Source organism: Anser anser (genome assembly GCF_964211835.1).
Source record: "Anser anser genome assembly, chromosome: 1".
In the NCBI taxonomy this organism is placed as follows: domain Eukaryota; kingdom Metazoa; phylum Chordata; class Aves; order Anseriformes; family Anatidae; genus Anser; species Anser anser.
In genome coordinates this window covers 209,688,844-209,708,891 of record NC_139720.1, presented here as the reverse complement: position 1 = coordinate 209,708,891, position 20,048 = coordinate 209,688,844, and the positions used below count along the sequence as shown (strand labels likewise).

At 49.3% G+C, this 20,048-nt stretch overlaps 1 protein-coding gene across 4 annotated transcripts in view; it reads right to left on the bottom strand.

The window, feature by feature from the left end:
- The window catches only part of PAK1 (p21 (RAC1) activated kinase 1), an 805,686-nt gene that overhangs the window by 350,935 nt on the left and 434,703 nt on the right, over nt 1-20,048 (bottom strand). Inside the window, exons 13-15 of one of the 4 annotated variants that reach the window (XM_083821767.1) lie at nt 14,565-14,761; nt 12,954-13,091; nt 9,838-11,055 (exon numbers count right to left, since the gene is read on the bottom strand). The exons of 2 other annotated variants lie outside the window; for them this stretch is intronic. In XM_083821767.1, the coding sequence (XP_083677893.1) occupies nt 10,969-11,055; nt 12,954-13,091; nt 14,565-14,761 (422 nt within the window). In that variant the 3' untranslated portion in view covers nt 9,838-10,968. Of the gene's footprint in view, nt 1-626; nt 765-2,237; nt 2,435-9,837; nt 11,056-12,953; nt 13,092-14,564; nt 14,762-20,048 lie in introns of those variants that run through there. One more of the 4 variants, XM_083821750.1, reaches the window with a different exon arrangement.

Here is a 20,048-nt window from a genome sequence, read left to right as displayed (position 1 = left end):
TTTGTCCTTCACTTTCACCACGAGTCCAGACAAAGACACCAGGTTTTCAGTGAAATAACTGAGGATTTCTCACAAGCTTGGTTCCATCACCTCTGCAGGAAGAGCTGTATCTGGCAAAATGTGTTAACGCCAAACTGCTGCAGGTAATGCAAGACGTGCCCCTTCCAGAAAGCTTTGGGAACTCTCCCCCAGAAGGGAGACAACCAGAGCATTCGATAGCTGGAAGCCCTCCTGTTATCCAAATGGGAACAAGCACGGCCAGACCGCAACACCACAGCCAGATGTTAGGGTGAGCTGCGTGAAGAAGCCACGGGAATTAAGGGGCACGGCAGCTGGCAGGATCGGGGCACGGCAATTATTTGAGGTTGGTTACAGAACACGCTGCACAGCTGCTGCCAGTAGCAAGTACAGCACAAAAAGGAAAGTACTCTGTTAACGCTTCGTTAGGGATTTGGGGTTTTTTGGTTGGTTGGTTTTGGTTTTTTTTGTTCGTTTCTTCATGGTAAATTATCTCTGCTGTGCTTGTGACTTCAGATGACGCAGTATTTAAGACCCCAAATGACATTGCTCCACGTGCCTATTCTCACTCTAGAATGCTTAATTCCGTCCCGTTCCCCGGCACTTACCTGGAGCAGCTCTTTTGCAGAACCTCTTTTTTCCACGTCCATTTCAAGACAGCGATTTAGGAAGTCTCGGAATATGGGTGAAAGCTTTTCTGGATTCTGCAGTTCCGGAGTCCCGTTAGTAGCAATGAGATACAGGGCCTAAAGCAAAGCAAGCACCAAAGAAACAGGAGGTTACGAAGGTCAGACTCCAGCTGCAGATTACAGAGGCACCCATTTTTCCTCTCCCTCCCCACAGTTCAATGGGGAAAAAAAAAACCAAAACAAACCCTTATCAGGGTGACTAATAAATGCTTAAGTTTCAGCAAAGAGAAGAGCTGCCGGCCCTATTTTTATGTGGATGGGATCCAATCCTTTCTTGCTTTACCCTCGTAATCTGGGTTTGGATCCTGCAGCCCTCTCAAGGGATTAAGAGGACAAAACCAGCAGTCCAGACTGTGTTTACAGAGGGAAGTTGGCTGGCACAGCTCTGCCGGTGCTCGACTCCTGCAATAACTATATCCTCATGGGAAGGTACCCCTGAAGAAACAGGAGGCTTTCTTCTCTCGATACTTTGCCCAAATGCACAAGGCCTAAAAAGTCAATACTCTAAAGATGCAGTTGGTCCTTTACAAAAGATGGCCAGTAGGTTCTCAAGCAGCACTTAACACCCTACAGAAACAAGTGGAGTCGTTTTGCTGCTGCTTGGGAATGAAGAATTCTCTAAGAATCAGGAAATTCAGAATTCATCCACTGCAAAATTTTACTATTAAAAGAAAATCGCTAGATGCCTTTTAAAAGGAAACAGACATCTGGCAGAGGCCTTTGGAGCTCATCGCTCATCACATCTCAAGGTAGAGGTCTGATAGCCTGGGAACTGCAACAAGTTAAGTTAAATGAGAGCAAAGCACCCCGTTGCTTAGCCATCCTCATTTAACTCCACACCAACTTTTTCCTTTCGCATTTCTTCACTGCTGCGCTTCTCTCCCAAAATCACCTCCAGTCAAAGAGGTGGAAACAAGTTAAACAGAACTGTTCTAGATCCCTTCGTCCTGTTTAGCTTAGAAAAAAAGCCATAAAACTGGCTTACACCAAGAACAGCCGCATTCCTACAAACAGACAGAATTTCCCCCTTCATTAAAGAATATGAAGGGAAAGACACCAGCGGGGCAAAGCCTGACTAAAGGCTTGTTAAACCTGGAGCTTTACTGAGAGCACGCAAAGAGGAACAATGCACCAGCAAGAAAAAGCCCTGTTTATAAAAGAGTAATGTGGTATTCTTTGAATTCAAGGACAGCTCTCTTCCCCACTCACAAGGATTTAAGAAGCCGGGCGCTCTGGGGCCAGAAGGTGCCCCTATCGGCCTCTCCAGAAAGGGGGGAATTATGGATGCACCACATCATTAACTCAGACCCTACCTGAAGGTCTGCAACAGGAAGAGCCTGTGCCCTCTGCCACCCAGAACCAGCCATGGCTTCTAACTTAAATGACCACAATCTTCTCACTACAGCATCTAAGGAGACGTGTAGCTGCATGTGATGAAACCACAGCGGAGGTTCACCTGCCTCCTCCAGAGCCCAGGTTAACCAGCAGGCTCAGCGAAGGCCTGAGGGCAAAAAAAAGGCACTCGCTTACTCTCAGGGGGTTTTCATTGAGGTAGGGGGGTTCTCCTTCGATCATCTCGATGGCCATTATCCCCAGTGACCAGATGTCCACTTTGGGCCCGTAGGCTTTTCGTGTCACCACTTCAGGCGCCATCCAGTACGGGGTCCCCACCATGGTGCTGCGCTTGCTCTGTTCGGGAGTGATCTGGGCACAGAAGCCAAAGTCAGCTGGAAAAGCAAAGAAGGAGGGAAGAAAAAGTTAGAAATCAGCAGGTTTCTCCAAAAACAACACGTACTGATGCCAATGCTGTGGTACAAGCTAGCCTGTTGCACTGCCTGCTACATTGCTGCTGCAAAGGAGGCCCTGGTTTTGTGGTTAACAAGGTGTTCAGGAGTAAGCTTCTAAATCTGACTCGCTGAGGCCATCAACATCACAGAGCTGCTCACTTGTCGATGTGATGTGATGGTGATCAGTAAAGAGCTGTACATGGATGCTGTGAAACGTGGCAGTGCAGCATTTGGCAGCTGTAATACACTGTGTAACACATGCTCTCAAGCCTGTTCCTGGGTCTGTGAAAACAGAAACCAATGCCCAGTCTGTCCTCCCTCCACCCACACCCACCAGCATTATCTGGTCGTATTTTCAGTCCCAGAGATAGTATTTCCCCAGAAGATGTACCATCTCTCAAACACGATTTGCTTTCTAGAGCAAATACTGTGTTCAGAATAAATTTAAGGACCTAATTTGGTACTTATTATTTTCTTTGAGAAGACAGAAAGCTGGAGAGCCTTCCTGTGGAAATTGCTTGGCCCTGTCTTATTTGCATTTGACTTTCCAAAAGATCACAGAATAATAGAATCATAGGAAAATTAAGGTTGGAAAAGCCCTCCAAGATCACCTGGTCCAACCATCCCCCTACAAACAATGTCACCCACGAAACCACGTCCCCAAGCACCACGTCCAACCTTGCCTTGAACACCCCCAGGGACGGGGACTCCACCACCTCCCTGGGCAACGCGTCCCAATGCCTGACCGCTCTTTCTGAGAAGAAATGTCTCCTAATTGTTTTAATTGGTGAAGAGTAGCACTCTTTGTTCAATTCTTTGTTTTAATTGTTGAAGAGTAAGGGCATGACGTTTCCATTTTTCCACTCACCAGTGACATCACCCGACTGCCAGGACTTTTCAACTGTGATGGAGAGCGGCTTGGCAACCCCATCAGCCAGTTCCCTCAGGACCCTGGGATTCATGTCATCAGGTCCCATAGACCTGGACCTGTTTACATTCAGCAGGTGGTCTCGAACCTGCTCTTCACTTACCGTGGGTGGGACTTTGCTCCCCCAGCCTCCACCTACAGGTTCAGGGAAATGAAAGACTTGGGAAGCCCATCTACCAGTGCAGACGGAGGCAAAGAAGTTGCTGAGTACCTCAGCCTTCTCCGTGTCTGTCGTTACCAATTACTCAGGTATAGAAACTCACTCCTAATATAAGAAATTAGCCACCTCTAATCGCTTCCACACTACTATTTTCACCCCTCAGTTTATTTTCACAAATGTTAAAGGCGCATGGTGGCCCCTGGGGACTCCTCCTGTCAGCCCAGCGCAGCAGCCCGAAGGGAGCTGGGTCCTCTCTTGTGCTCTTCCTCGAGGCTCTGTGCAGAGGGGCTGACACCTCTCGCACAAGGGCTGGCGGGTGGGAAAGAAACACGCACACAAGCCCTGAATATCAGCAAGAGTTCTTTATTGCCAGGTGTTTGGTGGCTCCAAGCTAATGCCTGGGATGGAGCCTGCGCGACGAGGAGTAGGGAGCTCGCCGGGCCCTGCTGCGTAGCTACCGGTGTTCTCTCATGGCACGCAGCAGAGAGCTGCCGGGGTAGTCCCAGGTCTGATGTGGCCGAGGTGGATCCACTTCCATGGGTTCCTCCGCCTCTTCTTGTGGATCCACCTCCATGGGCTCCACGGTGTCAGGCAGGAGGACAAGCCAGTCCTTGCCTGGGACTGCCCACACGGGATGCCTCCCATCAGCTGTGTTCTCCGGCCAGGGTGCCGAACGAGGGGGTCGCCCAGTTCCATTGCCTGGTCCCATGCCACTCTCCACTTGATATTCATTCGTGGGTTTCACGCCGCCATCTCTTTTACGGCCACGGCTGGGTCCCTCACTGCGATCTGGCCGATGGGCACGCCTCTGCTCCCCACGGCTCTCCGCATCACGCTCCCGTCTTCGCTCCACACCACCACTGCACCTCTGGTTAGGCCCAGGCCCCCTGCTGCTGGATGTCTGAGGGGCCGGCCTGTTCCCCGCATCGCTGCGGTGCCAGTGATATCTCCAATAATCGTCTCTGGGCCGGGCAGCAGGCTTCCCCCAGGCACTGATGTCTTTTGTGCTGCAGGTGCTGTCCCTCTGCCCATGAGACATCTTTCTCCCATTAGCTGCCATCTTCTCGGTGCTTCCTCAGATCGCTTCGCGGTCCTCACACCGAGGAGGGCTGCCGCTCGCCTTGCTCCTTTCTCTGGCCTTCCTCCTGCCGCTTACGCTGGCTCTCAGAGGACCGAGTCGCTGAGCAAGTGGCGGGCCAGCGGCAGGGGGCCTCTTTTATAGGGCCCGGGGCAAAGGCGTGACAGCGGTGGCCACTGTGACCTCAGCAAGGCTCTGTGATGGAGTGGCCCGTGCGAGGCCAAAGGCGGCTGCGTTGGGAGAGGCCTGGAAGATGCCCTCATGTGGACAAGGAGGAGGGCTGGGGGGGCTGAGGGGCCCCTTTTCTGGGGCTGGCTCCCCCCCAGGCCATTTGGCTTGACAGAGAGAAAGGCTGCCCCATGCAATCCTGCCTCAACCCATTTTTTCTCCCCATCTCCAAGGCTTAGAATCTCTGGTTAACAAAAGAAAACTCCATCAACAAAACCAAACCAGACCCATTCAAAAGGCTAAAGCGGTCACAGCTGAAGTACCCATCTTCAGGAGATCTTTGATCTGTTTGAGGGCAGCACAGCCCCAGGAATTGGAGGGGAGCAGCCAGGTTAAGCCCGGCAAGCTCACGGAGTTCAAGCTCTAAATTCTCCCAAAAGATGAGCCTCGGGACCAAAACTTGGGACCCTTCTGGGCAATAAAAATCAGGGATGCAGGAAAAACATCACTTATATAAAGTGCAGCAGTTTTCCCTGAAGCATGCGATAATAACCCTCTCTTCCTCTCTTGTACCTACCAGCGTATTGCCTCTGCTCCTGCTCATTCCCCCCACTTCGCTCCCAAATAATAAGACCCTGCAGAACTGTTCCCACCAGTGAAAACGCTAAATTTGGGTATGAAAAAGTAAAAGTTTAAAGATCCAGGGCAGGTTTTGTGTGTCCCAGTGCATATTTAGCCTTGGGACACCCCTCTGAGATAACCACAGGTACATTTCCCTCCCGTGCAGGTGGAAAAAAAAGGCAGCAGTGGGATGAGAGGACTGGGGTTGGGAAGCATTTTGCAGCCACGAGGTTTCAACCAGGACCTCTGCAGAAGCTCCTCTCCTTTGCCATGGGACTAAAAATAAAATAAAATAAAATAAAATAAAATAAAATAAAATAAAATAAAAACACTCAAGTAATGGTGTTGAGGGAAATACTGGCAGAGCCACCAGCCCCGTTACCACTTTTTCAGGCACTTTTGGGGTACGTTACCAGGCCCTCCGGTCTGCCTGGTGCCCGGCTTTGTGAAGTTTCACGAGGGGAGCAGCAGGATGCAGGATGACACAGTTTGGCTGCCGGGCTCTCATGGGACAAGGACATGGACATGGGATGCACATCGCAGCAGTGCCACCACCAACTAGTTTGCCAGCTCCCCCTTCCAGACGTTCCCTTTTTCTTCCCCCTCCGACGTGGGGCTCAGCACCCAAATGGCTTGTGAGAGCTCGGCAGGGCTCCCAGTGCCAGGAGGCTGAGCTGGGAAAGTCCTCTTCACGTTAGGCTTGGTTTCTTGGACTTCCAGCACCCAGCTCTGCCCTACAGCCACAAGCGGATAAAATCCTACAGCAGGGGGCTTGTGGGGGCACATGTGTCCTCCCCTTAATATTCCTTAATCCAAGCTGGGACGAGGCACTTGCACAATTATGTAGGTGATAAACTCCTGCTCTTGTCATCAGCCTCACCCTACTGACCCCACATGTAAAAGTGATGCTGGGGAGGGCAGCTTTAGGGACCGATCCCAAATCCTCCCCCGTTTCCTCCTCTGCACCTGGAGCCGCAGACACCAAGCTCTACCTGGGGAGACAGCAAGCAGCCAGGAGGGTCCATTTCATCATCTGCCTCCTCCTCTTCCTCCTCAAGCTGGGCTCTACATCCTGCTTCCACACTGGTGTTTCTCAGAGCATTAATGACTTCCAAACAGGTGAAAATAAGCAGTAGAAATCACACTTTCTGCATCAGCTTTCAGTGTAAAGTCACTTTGCTCTATCAAGTAAGATCTAATTAAAACAGATCAGAGAAACACAACTCCTTCAAGCACCCCCCAATTCATTTCTGCAAGCGTCATTGAAACAAAGGGGAGGAGAAGCAGGTCATTCATTCAGGTTTTATTTAAGGTTTCAGCTTTGCTTTCTAAATGGCTGAGCTGACCCTAACAAACCGGGCACTACCGGAGAGTTACACCAAGGCAGTACAAAGAAAGAGAAACACGTTTTCCAGCTGATTTTAAAATGGCAAAGGCCCTTATTTCCCAGCAGGACAAGACACACAGACACCTGGCAGCAGGTCAGATTAGCTCCAGCTCACTTAGCACGAGTTGTTGCTCAAAGACATAAGGCTCAGTCCTCACTCTGAGCACCCCTTCATTGCACAGGAGCCCCCCGCTCCTTCCTGCTCCCAAACAGGATGCCTCAATCCACCGTAGGCTGCTCCAGCATCCTCCAAATTCCCTCAGCAGTTGGGAAACTGAGCTTTTACCTTTTGCTTCCACCTACACCTGCAACCATCCTCTTCCTCAGACCAACACCATCTTCTGTTGCCCTCCCACCCCTTCCCTGGGGGCATCCATTTCGGCTGCAAGTTTCCGTCCAGCCCCTGCCGGCATCGCTGTTCTGCCACCACCGGCAGCTCCCTGCTTCTCCAAGACCCCAGCCTTGATGCTGAGAGCTGTCATTAGCAGCAAACCATGAGATCCGCCCTAGGACATTATCTATATGCTCAATCCAGTGTGTTTACAACCCCAAAATACATCCACATGTTCTCTATTACTATCAAAATAAGCCACTGAAAAGTCTCCGTATTTTATGCTAGGGAGACAAACAGACTCAGCCTTCACCTTTGACAGCTTCCATATGAAAGATGCTGGGGAATCTGTAAGCTCATAATTAAGAAAGGCGTTCAGATACGTACCATTCTTCTTGGACTTTGGGCTGGACCTTTCACTGCCAGCTGAGCTCAGCAAACTTGAAGTACCAGCAGCCTACAGGCCACTTCAGCCCATCCTTGCATGGTAAATATCATCTGGTGATACCAACCCGTGATACCTTGAGACAGACACGTTCGGATACTAACAGAGATCTCAGCTCAGAAGCGATCTCAGCTCAGCCAGCCCCTCTCACCCAAACTCTTGGCCCCACTGAACTTAAATCAATCATTTGTTTAAAGAAAACCTAGGGCTGCAGTAATCCAGCTCAATATCAGCTCTTTAAATATAGGAAGCTTGAAATGCACCAGCTGCTTCTTAAATACGATATTCTTCAGTGCTTTGGAAAAAAAAGAGATGGGTTTTACCTTCCACCTCCACCAGGAGCTCTGGGAGCTGTAGCACATTGTGCCATTTCGGCACCTAACCTGATAGGGTTGCTGAGGATCCCTTAAAAAGGAAGCAGGTTTTCAGGGTGGATAGTCAAACAACTGAATATTTCATATTCTAATATAGAAGAGAGACTCTAATAATCAAATAAATAATTAAGGGCTGCGATTAAAAATGGTTCAGACTCAGTAGAATTAGTTCATACTGTAGGTATATTAAAATATATTTTAAAATGCTACCAAATCAGTTCTCTTCTCTTGGAAGTTGCGTTCAAATCCCAGCAGTAAGGATGTTCTCAGAAAAAAAAATAAGAATTATTAAGTCAGACACTTGTGCTAACAGCTCTCTGTAGTGACCAGAAAGTGCTGTAAGAGGCTATGCAAAAGCTGCCACCAGTGCTGGAGCTGAGCGATGCCCAGATGAACCTAAGAGTAGAGAAAAGGATCCATCTCTGGACAAAAAAAATGTATCTCATTCTCCTAAACTAACTACATTCTTTTATTTATCTTTTTATTCAAGATTTCTGAGACCATGAAAACACGATGCATCTGTTAACTTGGAACTGGGGCTAGGCACACAGTAGCAAGTCAACTTTCTCATCACAGGTTGGTAAAATAAAAACAGGAGAAGATGACATGTCTACAGCCGCTGTCTTACAGCTTCCCAGAGCACAGCTCTCAGTCCTTACCAAACCAGTAAGGACCAATTCACAGCTGAAGTCAATGAGACAGAAGCACATCACGAGCTTAAGAATGGGGAGAAACAGTCACTCCTGCAGATTCCTTTCCAATAGGCAACAGAGAATCCAGCAGAGTAACTTAAATACAAGTCACCCTTTTTACCATTTTTCCTCCTGCAGAAAAATAAGCTCACGGATTTGCTCGCAGGTAGGGCACATCTGCATTACCGCTCTCACCTCAAAGGGGTGCCAAGGATGGAGTGGGAAGGGAAGGCGAAGGGAAGTCAGCAACACTCAGTACATTCATGGATCAGGTTTAATCCTGTGCTGTCAAAAAATGTCAATTGATGGGTCAATAAGACCAGAGCAACATTAGATTTTAGATCAAGTGAGATGTAGCCCATCATTCCTTCCCATCTACCCCACGCATGGCATTTGAGACTTGCACAGAAAATAAAAGCAAACTCCTCACCAAAGAGAATTATCCGAGGGTAGTGGCCTTCCCTTTCCCGATCTCCACCCCAGCCCCAAGCAGAGGAGCTCATCAAGAGATCAGGTCCCCCCCAGGGCTGGCAGCTTTGCTGCTCTGCCCAAGGAATTCATCTTGCGAGGGGAAACTCTCCATATTACATGAAGATGAAGAATGTATACAAGGGGAGGAAGGCAGAAGATTTGGCAATGGGCTTCAGACATTACAGACTCACGTCAGACAGTGGCCACCCTGTAGCCTGAAGGATGGGAGAAGACACCAAAAAAGCAAGGGACCTTACAGGCTTTATCTACGCCTGTAAAACCAGTGCAAGGGCTGTCACGTATCGCAGAGTGAATGGGGAAAAATATATGTATATATTTCAATCACAAGCCCAGGGCAGGGAGGAAAGGACTGATCCAGCAGCAGGTGTCAGCAAGAAGCAGGAATGAGTTTCTGTGCAACACAAGTGCTTTGGGGAGAGGAGAACTGGATTAAACTCACCCTGGAAATGACCAAAGCGATACGTACAGAGAAAGCAAGATCTTTTATCCGTTCCCTCTGTGTGCAGTTACTCCTCTTCAGAGCCACTCGCTATCCCACAGGACTACAGAAGCTTGTATCACTTAATGCATCGCTTGTAAGCACCCAGTGACGATAACATGAAAACCCATCCCATCCGACAGAGTTGTCTGGTGACAGTGAATTCTCCAACCCTCCCTCAGCCCCGAGTTAAGAAATGCAGCAGTCCTTTTATTAAAAATCAGGATACAGTTCAACATAACGCCAGTGTTTACACCCGATCTCTCTAGTAGTTCCAGGATTGCTGTTGTTTTACATATCATTAGCAACCAAAGGAGTCAGTAGCATAAAGATATCAGTTCACTCGCTCATTTCAAAAAAAAAATAATAAAATGAATGCCCCTATGCTTCCAAGGAAACACTGTCCATGATCAGTTTGTTTTCTGTTGGCCTTGGTCTAAGAAGCAAGAGTTTTCACCATCATCTTGCAGGCAGATCTTATCTTCCTAAGAGCAATTGTTCTGTTTGCTTTCTCTTACAGGGCAGGTCTCCACGAAGCCTGACAGCACTAATAAAATAACCCTAAAAGAAATCCCAGTTGATTTTTCCTGTGATTTTTCTAGAATATCAGAACTATTTGAAAGCTGTTTAATTACTTGAGTTGAAACGAAAGTGTGCGGGGAAGGACCTTGATTCACACAATTTGGCAAAAAGATCACGACTTGTCCAACAGCTGCAAGAAGCACACACAGGCTTTCTCCTTGCTCCCCCGAAGCATCCAGCGGTGCTGCAGGAGGGCTGCATGGTCCTGCCCTCGTTCCCCTTCCAGTTGTTTTAGCTGTTCCGATTGCTGCTGCCTGCTTCCTTCCCTCCTCAAGTCATCCAAAGCAGAGAGCAGCCTCAGTGCTGGAAGAGCAGCTTGGCAAAAGCAGGAGGAGTCCAGCCAGCAGAAGATTTACTTTATTAAGATAAACATGGTCTAAAGGCTCCACATTATCTTTAAAAATAAACACAGTAAGAAATACGAAAACAAACTGGCTTTGCTACGGGTAGGTCAGGTTCAGATGTTCTCAGAAGATCTTCCCAGCCATAAAATATACCCTTCCCCTACCGTGCCCATCAAGGAGGATGGAAAGGCAGTTCACTACGCAAGATCAGCAGCGTACCTGTTGCGTGCCCTCCCACATTCAGCAAACGATACATCTGCTACCCTTCAAGGCAGATCAAAGTTTTAAGAACACCCCTGTGAAGGAGGAGCGGGAGGGGACAGGGACAGGTAATTCGGTTTCTGTAGGGAACATCTAAAAGGCTTGACACGACGGCTGTGCTGGCTCCCCCGCTTTAATGGTTGTTCTTTGCTGCTTCTTTAGCAGCAAGAATCAGAGGAGTGAGACTAGAAAGAGGCTTTGCAATTTTCAGGAACTGGTGCTAGGAAGAGGAAAAAGGAAAAAAAAAGGTTACATTTCTCAGAACATGTCCCAAAAGCCTGGTGTTTACACAAAATATCAGGACCTAGACCTGTATGAACTCCAACAACCTCCAAGCAGGCGAAACAAAAAAGGCACGATGAGCAAGAAAGTTCACCGTGACTTTTGGGCCTCACCTGAACTGATAAAGAGCTTTGCACCCAACACATCCTAGTTTCTCCAATGTTTATACACTCTCAAGACTAAGCAAGTTCTCCCAGGAAATAAATTCATGCAAAATCTACAGTGAAATTCTTTGTGGAAGGGAGGTGTAAGTAAAAGCAACCTGTGCAGTTCCAAAACATTGCACAGGGCTTCCTGCAGCAATCATCTCTCCATTCTTCCTTTCCTGTCACCACAGATCTGCTGAAAACATTGCCTTGGCCTTCTAAAGCTATTAGAAATTTTCAGAACAGCTGGGACTGAGGAGCACAGCAGGGAATTCACAACAGGACCAGTCAGGCCATCTCCTATACCAGGTGCGCTGTTCTGTTAAACAATATTGATTATCGAGCATGCAACAAGCAGTAGGTGGTGTCACAAAGTGCTTCTTGCAGCACATGTGGTGTTTGTTTCGGGGGCAAGGTTTAAAACATAACATCTGGAACAGAGGAAGAAGTTTTCCCTGTGTTCAGGGTTAAGTGGAAAGCTTGCAATACTCCAGCCTCGCAGAGAAAGTCTAGGTTGGGGACAGAGACTGACACAAAACAGCTAATCAGACGAGTGGAGGCATGAAGCCCACAAGCCGTTCAGAAAACCCAAAATAATTAAGTCCCCCAGGACTTCTGAGCACCAGAAGGGATCAACCACCCAATCTGAACACACTTCAGAGGTGGAAAAATCCGAGGCTAAAAGGTAAAGGCAGGCAGAAATGCTGCAGTCCCAATGTTCTCCTGCCCCAAGGAACACAACCCTGCTGCTGTCTGATACTCTGGAGCTGGCAAGTCCAGGAGAAAAAGTCAGCTTTCATCTACTGCCATTCTTTCTGCCGGTGATTAATGCTTCATTAGTGTCTCAGAAAGGCAGCAGCACTCCCAAAGCTGAACCCAGTAGACAAACTAAAGGAAAGAAAGGAACACCAAAAAAGAGACAACTGTCTCACAGTCGACATCTGAGGGCCCCATCATCACAGATTTATTTTACAAAGAGATGAAGCACATTTTCCACCCCCGTGGGAGGTCTGACAAAAGGAAACACATGAACACTCCTCATCTGTGTTGGTAAAAAGCCTGGCAGCTTCGTCCTTCACTTTCACGAGTCCAGACAAAGACACCAGGTTTTCAGTGAAATAACTGAGGATTTCTCACAAGCTTGGTTCCATCACCTCTGCAGGAAGAGCTGTATCTGGCAAAATGTGTTAACGCCAAACTGCTGCAGTTAGTGCAAGACGTGCCCCTTCCAGAAAGCTTTGGGAACTCTCCCCCAGAAGGGAGACAACCAGAGCATTCGATAGCTGGAAGCCCTCCTGTTATCCAAATGGGAACAAGCACGGCCAGACCGCAACACCACAGCCAGATGTTAGGGTGAGCTGCGTGAAGAAGCCACGGGAATTAAGGGGCACGGCAGCTGGCAGGATCGGGGCACGGCAATTATTTGAGGTTGGTTACAGAACACGCTGCACAGCTGCTGCCAGTAGCAAGTACAGCACAAAAAGGAAAGTACTCTGTTAACGCTTCGTTAGGGATTTGGGGTTTTTTGGTTGGTTGGTTTTGGTTTTTTTTGTTCGTTTCTTCATGGTAAATTATCTCTGCTGTGCTTGTGACTTCAGATGACGCAGTATTTAAGACCCCAAATGACATTGCTCCACGTGCCTATTCTCACTCTAGAATGCTTAATTCCGTCCCGTTCCCCGGCACTTACCTGGAGCAGCTCTTTTGCAGAACCTCTTTTTTCCACGTCCATTTCAAGACAGCGATTTAGGAAGTCTCGGAATATGGGTGAAAGCTTTTCTGGATTCTGCAGTTCCGGAGTCCCGTTAGTAGCAATGAGATACAGGGCCTAAAGCAAAGCAAGCACCAAAGAAACAGGAGGTTACGAAGGTCAGACTCCAGCTGCAGATTACAGAGGCACCCATTTTTCCTCTCCCTCCCCACAGTTCAATGGGGAAAAACAAAACCAAAACAAACCCTTATCACGGTGACTAATAAATGCTTAAGTTTCAGCAAAGAGAAGAGCTGCCGGCCCTATTTTTATGTGGATGGGATCCAATCCTTTCTTGCTTTACCCTCGTAATCTGGGTTTGGATCCTGCAGCCCTCTCAAGGGATTAAGAGGACAAAACCAGCAGTCCAGACTGTGTTTACAGAGGGAAGTTGGCTGGCACAGCTCTGCCAGTGCTCGACTCCTGCAATAACTATATCCTCATGGGAAGGTACCCCTGAAGAAACAGGAGGCTTTCTTCTCTCGATACTTTGCCCAAATGCACAAGGCCTAAAAAGTCAATACTCTAAAGATGCAGTTGGTCCTTTACAAAAGATGGCCAGTAGGTTCTCAAGCAGCACTTAACACCCTACAGAAACAAGTGGAGTCGTTTTGCTGCTGCTTGGGAATGAAGAATTCTCTAAGAATCAGGAAATTCAGAATTCATCCACTGCAAAATTTTACTATTAAAAGAAAATCGCTAGATGCCTTTTAAAAGGAAACAGACATCTGGCAGAGGCCTTTGGAGCTCATCGCTCATCACATCTCAAGGTAGAGGTCTGATAGCCTGGGAACTGCAACAAGTTAAGTTAAATGAGAGCAAAGCACCCCGTTGCTTAGCCATCCTCATTTAACTCCACACCAACTTTTTCCTTTCGCATTTCTTCACTGCTGCGCTTCTCTCCCAAAATCACCTCCAGTCAAAGAGGTGGAAACAAGTTAAACAGAACTGTTCTAGATCCCTTCGTCCTGTTTAGCTTAGAAAAAAAGCCATAAAACTGGCTTACACCAAGAACAGCCGCATTCCTACAAACAGACAGAATTTCCCCCTTCATTAAAGAATATGAAGGGAAAGACACCAGCGGGGCAAAGCCTGACTAAAGGCTTGTTAAACCTGGAGCTTTACTGAGAGCACGCAAAGAGGAACAATGCACCAGCAAGAAAAAGCCCTGTTTATAAAAGAGTAATGTGGTATTCTTTGAATTCAAGGACAGCTCTCTTCCCCACTCACAAGGATTTAAGAAGCCGGGCGCTCTGGGGCCAGAAGGTGCCCCTATCGGCCTCTCCAGAAAGGGGGGAATTATGGATGCACCACATCATTAACTCAGACCCTACCTGAAGGTCTGCAACAGGAAGAGCCTGTGCCCTCTGCCACCCAGAACCAGCCATGGCTTCTAACTTAAATGACCACAATCTTCTCACTACAGCATCTAAGGAGACGTGTAGCTGCATGTGATGAAACCACAGCGGAGGTTCACCTGCCTCCTCCAGAGCCCAGGTTAACCAGCAGGCTCAGCGAAGGCCTGAGGGCCAAAAAAAGGCACTCGCTTACTCTCAGGGGGCTTTCATTGAGGTAGGGGGGTTCTCCTTCGATCATCTCGATGGCCATTATCCCCAGTGACCAGATGTCCACTTTGGGCCCGTAGGCTTTTCGTGTCACCACTTCAGGCGCCATCCAGTACGGGGTCCCCACCATGGTGCTGCGCTTGCTCTGTTCGGGAGTGATCTGGGCACAGAAGCCAAAGTCAGCTGGAAAAGCAAAGAAGGAGGGAAGAAAAAGTTAGAAACCAGCAGGTTTCTCCAAAAACAACACGTACTGATGCCAATGCTGTGGTACAAGCTAGCCTGTTGCACTGCCTGCTACATTGCTGCTGCAAAGGAGGCCCTGGTTTTGTGGTTAACAAGGTGTTCAGGAGTAAGCTTCTAAATCTGACTCGCTGAGGCCATCAACATCACAGAGCTGCTCACTTGTCGATGTGATGTGATGGTGATCAGTAAAGAGCTGTACATGGATGCTGTGAAACGTGGCAGTGCAGCATTTGGCAGCTGTAATACACTGTGTAACACATGCTCTCAAGCCTGTTCCTGGGTCTGTGAAAACAGAAACCAATGCCCAGTCTGTCCTCCCTCCACCCACACCCACCAGCATTATCTGGTCGTATTTTCAGTCCCAGAGATAGTATTTCCCCAGAAGATGTACCATCTCTCAAACACGATTTGCTTTCTAGAGCAAATACTGTGTTCAGAATAAATTTAAGGACCTAATTTGGTACTTATTATTTTCTTTGAGAAGACAGAAAGCTGGAGAGCCTTCCTGTGGAAATTGCTTGGCCCTGTCTTATTTGCATTTGACTTTCCAAAAGATCACAGAATAATAGAATCATAGGAAAATTAAGGTTGGAAAAGCCCTCCAAGATCACCTGGTCCAACCATCCCCCTACAAACAATGTCACCCACGAAACCACGTCCCCAAGCACCACGTCCAACCTTGCCTTGAACACCCCCAGGGACAGGGACTCCACCACCTCCCTGGGCAACGCGTCCCAATGCCTGACCGCTCTTTCTGAGAAGAAACGTCTCCTAATTGTTTTAATTGGTGAAGAGTAGCACTCTTTGTTCAATTCTTTGTTTTAATTGTTGAAGAGTAAGGGCATGACGTTTCCATTTTTCCACTCACCAGTGACATCACCTGACTGCCAGGACTTTTCAACTGTGATGGAGAGCGGCTTGGCAACCCCATCAGCCAGTTCCCTCAGGACCCTGGGATTCATGTCACCAGGTCCCATAGACCTGGACCTGTTTACATTCAGCAGGTGGTCTCGAACCTGCTCTTCACTTACCGTGGGTGGGACTTTGCTCCCCCAGCCTCCACCTACAGGTTCAGGGAAATGAAAGACTTGGGAAGCCCATCTACCAGTGCAGACGGACGCAAAGAAGTTGCTGAGTACCTCAGCCTTCTCCGTGTCTGTCGTTACCAATTACTCAGGTATAGAAACTCACTCCTAATATAAGAAATTAGCCACCTCTAATCGCTTCCACACTACTATTTTCACCCCTCAGTTTATTTTCACAAATGTTAAAGGCGCATGGTGGCCCCTGGGGACTCCTCCTGTCAGCCCAGCGCAGCAGCCCGAAGGGAGCTGGGTCCTCTCTTGTGCTCTTCCTCGAGGCTCTGTGCAGAGGGGCTGACACCTCTCGCACAAGGGCTGGCGGGTGGGAAAGAAACACGCACACAAGCCCTGAATATCAGCAAGAGTTCTTTATTGCCAGGTGTTTGGTGGCTCCAAGCTAATGCCTGGGATGGAGCCTGCGCGACGAGGAGTAGGGAGCTCGCCGGGCCCTGCTGCGTAGCTACCGGTGTTCTCTCATGGCACGCAGCAGAGAGCTGCCGGGGTAGTCCCAGGTCTGATGTGGCCGAGGTGGATCCACTTCCATGGGTTCCTCCGCCTCTTCTTGTGGATCCACCTCCATGGGCTCCACGGTGTCAGGCAGGAGGACAAGCCAGTCCTTGCCTGGGACTGCCCACACGGGATGCCTCCCATCAGCTGTGTTCTCCGGCCAGGGTGCCGAACGAGGGGGTCGCCCAGTTCCATTGCCTGGTCCCATGCCACTCTCCACTTGATATTCATTCGTGGGTTTCACGCCGCCATCTCTTTTACGGCCACGGCTGGGTCCCTCGCTGCGATCTGGCCGATGGGCACGCCTCTGCTCCCCACGGCTCTCCGCATCACGCTCCCGTCTTCGCTCCACACCACCACTGCACCTCTGGTTAGGCCCAGGCCCCCTGCTGCTGGATGTCTGAGGGGCCGGCCTGTTCCCCGCATCGCTGCGGTGCCAGTGATATCTCCAATAATCGTCTCTGGGCCGGGCAGCAGACTTCCCCCAGGCACTGATGTCTTTTGTGCCGCAGGTGCTGTCCCTCTGCCCATGAGACATCTTTCTCCCATTAGCTGCCATCTTCTCGGTGCTTCCTCAGATCGCTTCGCGGTCCTCACACCGAGGAGGGCTGCCGCTCGCCTTGCTCCTTTCTCTGGCCTTCCTCCTGCCGCTTACGCTGGCTCTCAGAGGACCGAGTCGCTGAGCAAGTGGCGGGCCAGCGGCAGGGGGCCTCTTTTATAGGGCCCGGGGCAAAGGCGTGACAGCGGTGGCCACTGTGACCTCAGCAAGGCTCTGTGATGGAGTGGCCCGTGCGAGGCCAAAGGCGGCTGCGTTGGGAGAGGCCTGGAAGATGCCCTCATGTGGACAAGGAGGAGGGCTGGGGGGGCTGAGGGGCCCCTTTTCTGGGGCTGGCTCCCCCCCAGGCCATTTGGCTTGACAGAGAGAAAGGCTGCCCCATGCAATCCTGCCTCAACCCATTTTTTCTCCCCATCTCCAAGGCTTAGAATCTCTGGTTAACAAAAGAAAACTCCATCAACAAAACCAAACCAGACCCATTCAAAAGGCTAAAGCGGTCACAGCTGAAGTACCCATCTTCAGGAGATCTTTGATCTGTTTGAGGGCAGCACAGCCCCAGGAATTGGAGGGGAGCAGCCAGGTTAAGCCCGGCAAGCTCACGGAGTTCAAGCTCTAAATTCTCCCAAAAGATGAGCCTCGGGACCAAAACTTGGGACCCTTCTGGGCAATAAAAATCAGGGATGCAGGAAAAACATCACTTATATAAAGTGCAGCAGTTTTCCCTGAAGCATGCGATAATAACCCTCTCTTCCTCTCTTGTACCTACCAGCGTATTGCCTCTGCTCCTGCTCATTCCCCCCACTTCGCTCCCAAATAATAAGACCCTGCAGAACTGTTCCCACCAGTGAAAACGCTAAATTTAGGTATGAAAAAGTAAAAGTTTAAAGATCCAGGGCAGGTTTTGTGTGTCCCAGTGCATATTTAGCCTTGGGACACCCCTCTGAGATAACCACAGGTACATTTCCCTCCCGTGCAGGTGGAAAAAAAAGGCAGCAGTGGGATGAGAGGACTGGGGTTGGGAAGCATTTTGCAGCCACGAGGTTTCAACCAGGACCTCTGCAGAAGCTCCTCTCCTTTGCCATGGGACTAAAAATAAAATAAAATAAAATAAAATAAAATAAAATAAAATAAAATAAAAACACTCAAGTAATGGTGTTGAGGGAAATACTGGCAGAGCCACCAGCCCCGTTACCACTTTTTCAGGCACTTTTGGGGTACGTTACCAGGCCCTCCGGTCTGCCTGGTGCCCGGCTTTGTGAAGTTTCACGAGGGGAGCAGCAGGATGCAGGATGACACAGTTTGGCTGCCGGGCTCTCATGGGACAAGGACATGGACATGGGATGCACATCGCAGCAGTGCCACCACCAACTAGTTTGCCAGCTCCCCCTTCCAGACGTTCCCTTTTTCTTCCCCCTCCGACGTGGGGCTCAGCACCCAAATGGCTTGTGAGAGCTCGGCAGGGCTCCCAGTGCCAGGAGGCTGAGCTGGGAAAGTCCTCTTCACGTTAGGCTTGGTTTCTTGGACTTCCAGCACCCAGCTCTGCCCTACAGCCACAAGCGGATAAAATCCTACAGCAGGGGGCTTGTGGGGGCACACGTGTCCTCCCCTTAATATTCCTTAATCCAAGCTGGGACGAGGCACTTGCACAATTATGTAGGTGATAAACTCCTGCTCTTGTCATCAGCCTCACCCTACTGACCCCACATGTAAAAGTGATGCTGGGGAGGGCAGCTTTAGGGACCGATCCCAAATCCTCCCCCGTTTCCTCCTCTGCACCTGGAGCCGCAGACACCAAGCTCTGCCTGGGGAGACAACAAGCAGCCAGGAGGGTCCATTTCATCATCTGCCTCCTCCTCTTCCTCCTCAAGCTGGGCTCTACATCCTGCTTCCACACTGGTGTTTCTCAGAGCATTAATGACTTCCAAACAGGTGAAAATAAGCAGTAGAAATCACACTTTCTGCATCAGCTTTCAGCGTAAAGTCACTTTGCTCTATCAAGTAAGATCTAATTAAAACAGATCAGAGAAACACAACTCCTTCAAGCACCCCCCAATTCATTTCTGCAAGCGTCATTGAAACAAAGGGGAGGAGAAGCAGGTCATTCATTCAGGTTTTATTTAAGGTTTCAGTTTTGCTTTCTAAATGGCTGAGCTGACCCTAACAAACCGGGCACTACCGGAGAGTTACACCAAGGCAGTACAAAGAAAGAGAAACACGTTTTCCAGCTGATTTTAAAACGGCAAATGCCCTTGTTATTTCCCAGCAGGACAAGACACACAGACATCTGGCAGCAGGTCAGATTAGCTCCAGCTCACTTAGCACGAGTTGTTGCTCAAAGACATAAGGCTCAGTCCTCACTCTGAGCACCCCTTCATTGCACAGGAGCCCCCCGCTCCTTCCTGCTCCCAAACAGGATGCCTCAATCCACCGCAGGCTGCTTCAGCACCCTCCAAATTTCCTCAGCAGTTGGGAAACTGAGCTTTTACCTTTTGCATCCTCCTACCCCAGCACCCGTCTTCTTCCTCAGACCAACACCATCTTCTGTTGCCCTCCCACCCCTTTCCTGGGGGCATCCATTTCGGCTGCAAGTTTCCATCCAGCCCCCGCCGGCATCGCTGTTCTGCCACCACCGGCAGCTCCCTGCTTCTCCAAGACCCCAGCCTTGATGCTGAGAATTGTCATTAGCAGCAAACCATGAGATCCGCCCTAGGACATTATCTATATGCTCAATCCAGTGCGTTTACAACCCCAAAATACATCCACATGTTCTCTATTACTATCAAAATAAGCCACTGAAAAGTCTCCGTATTTTATGCTAGGGAGACAAACAGACTCAGCCTTCACCTTTGACAGCTTCCATATGAAAGATGCTGGGGAATCTGTAAGCTCGTAATTAAGAAAGGCGTTCAAATACGTACCATTCTTCTTGGACTTTGGGCTGGACCTTTCACTGCCAGCTGAGCTCAGCAAACTTGAAGTACCAGCAGCCTACAGGCCATTTCACCCCATCCTTGCATGGTAAATATCATCTGGTGATACCAACCCGTGATACCTTGAGACAGACACGTTCGGATACTAACAG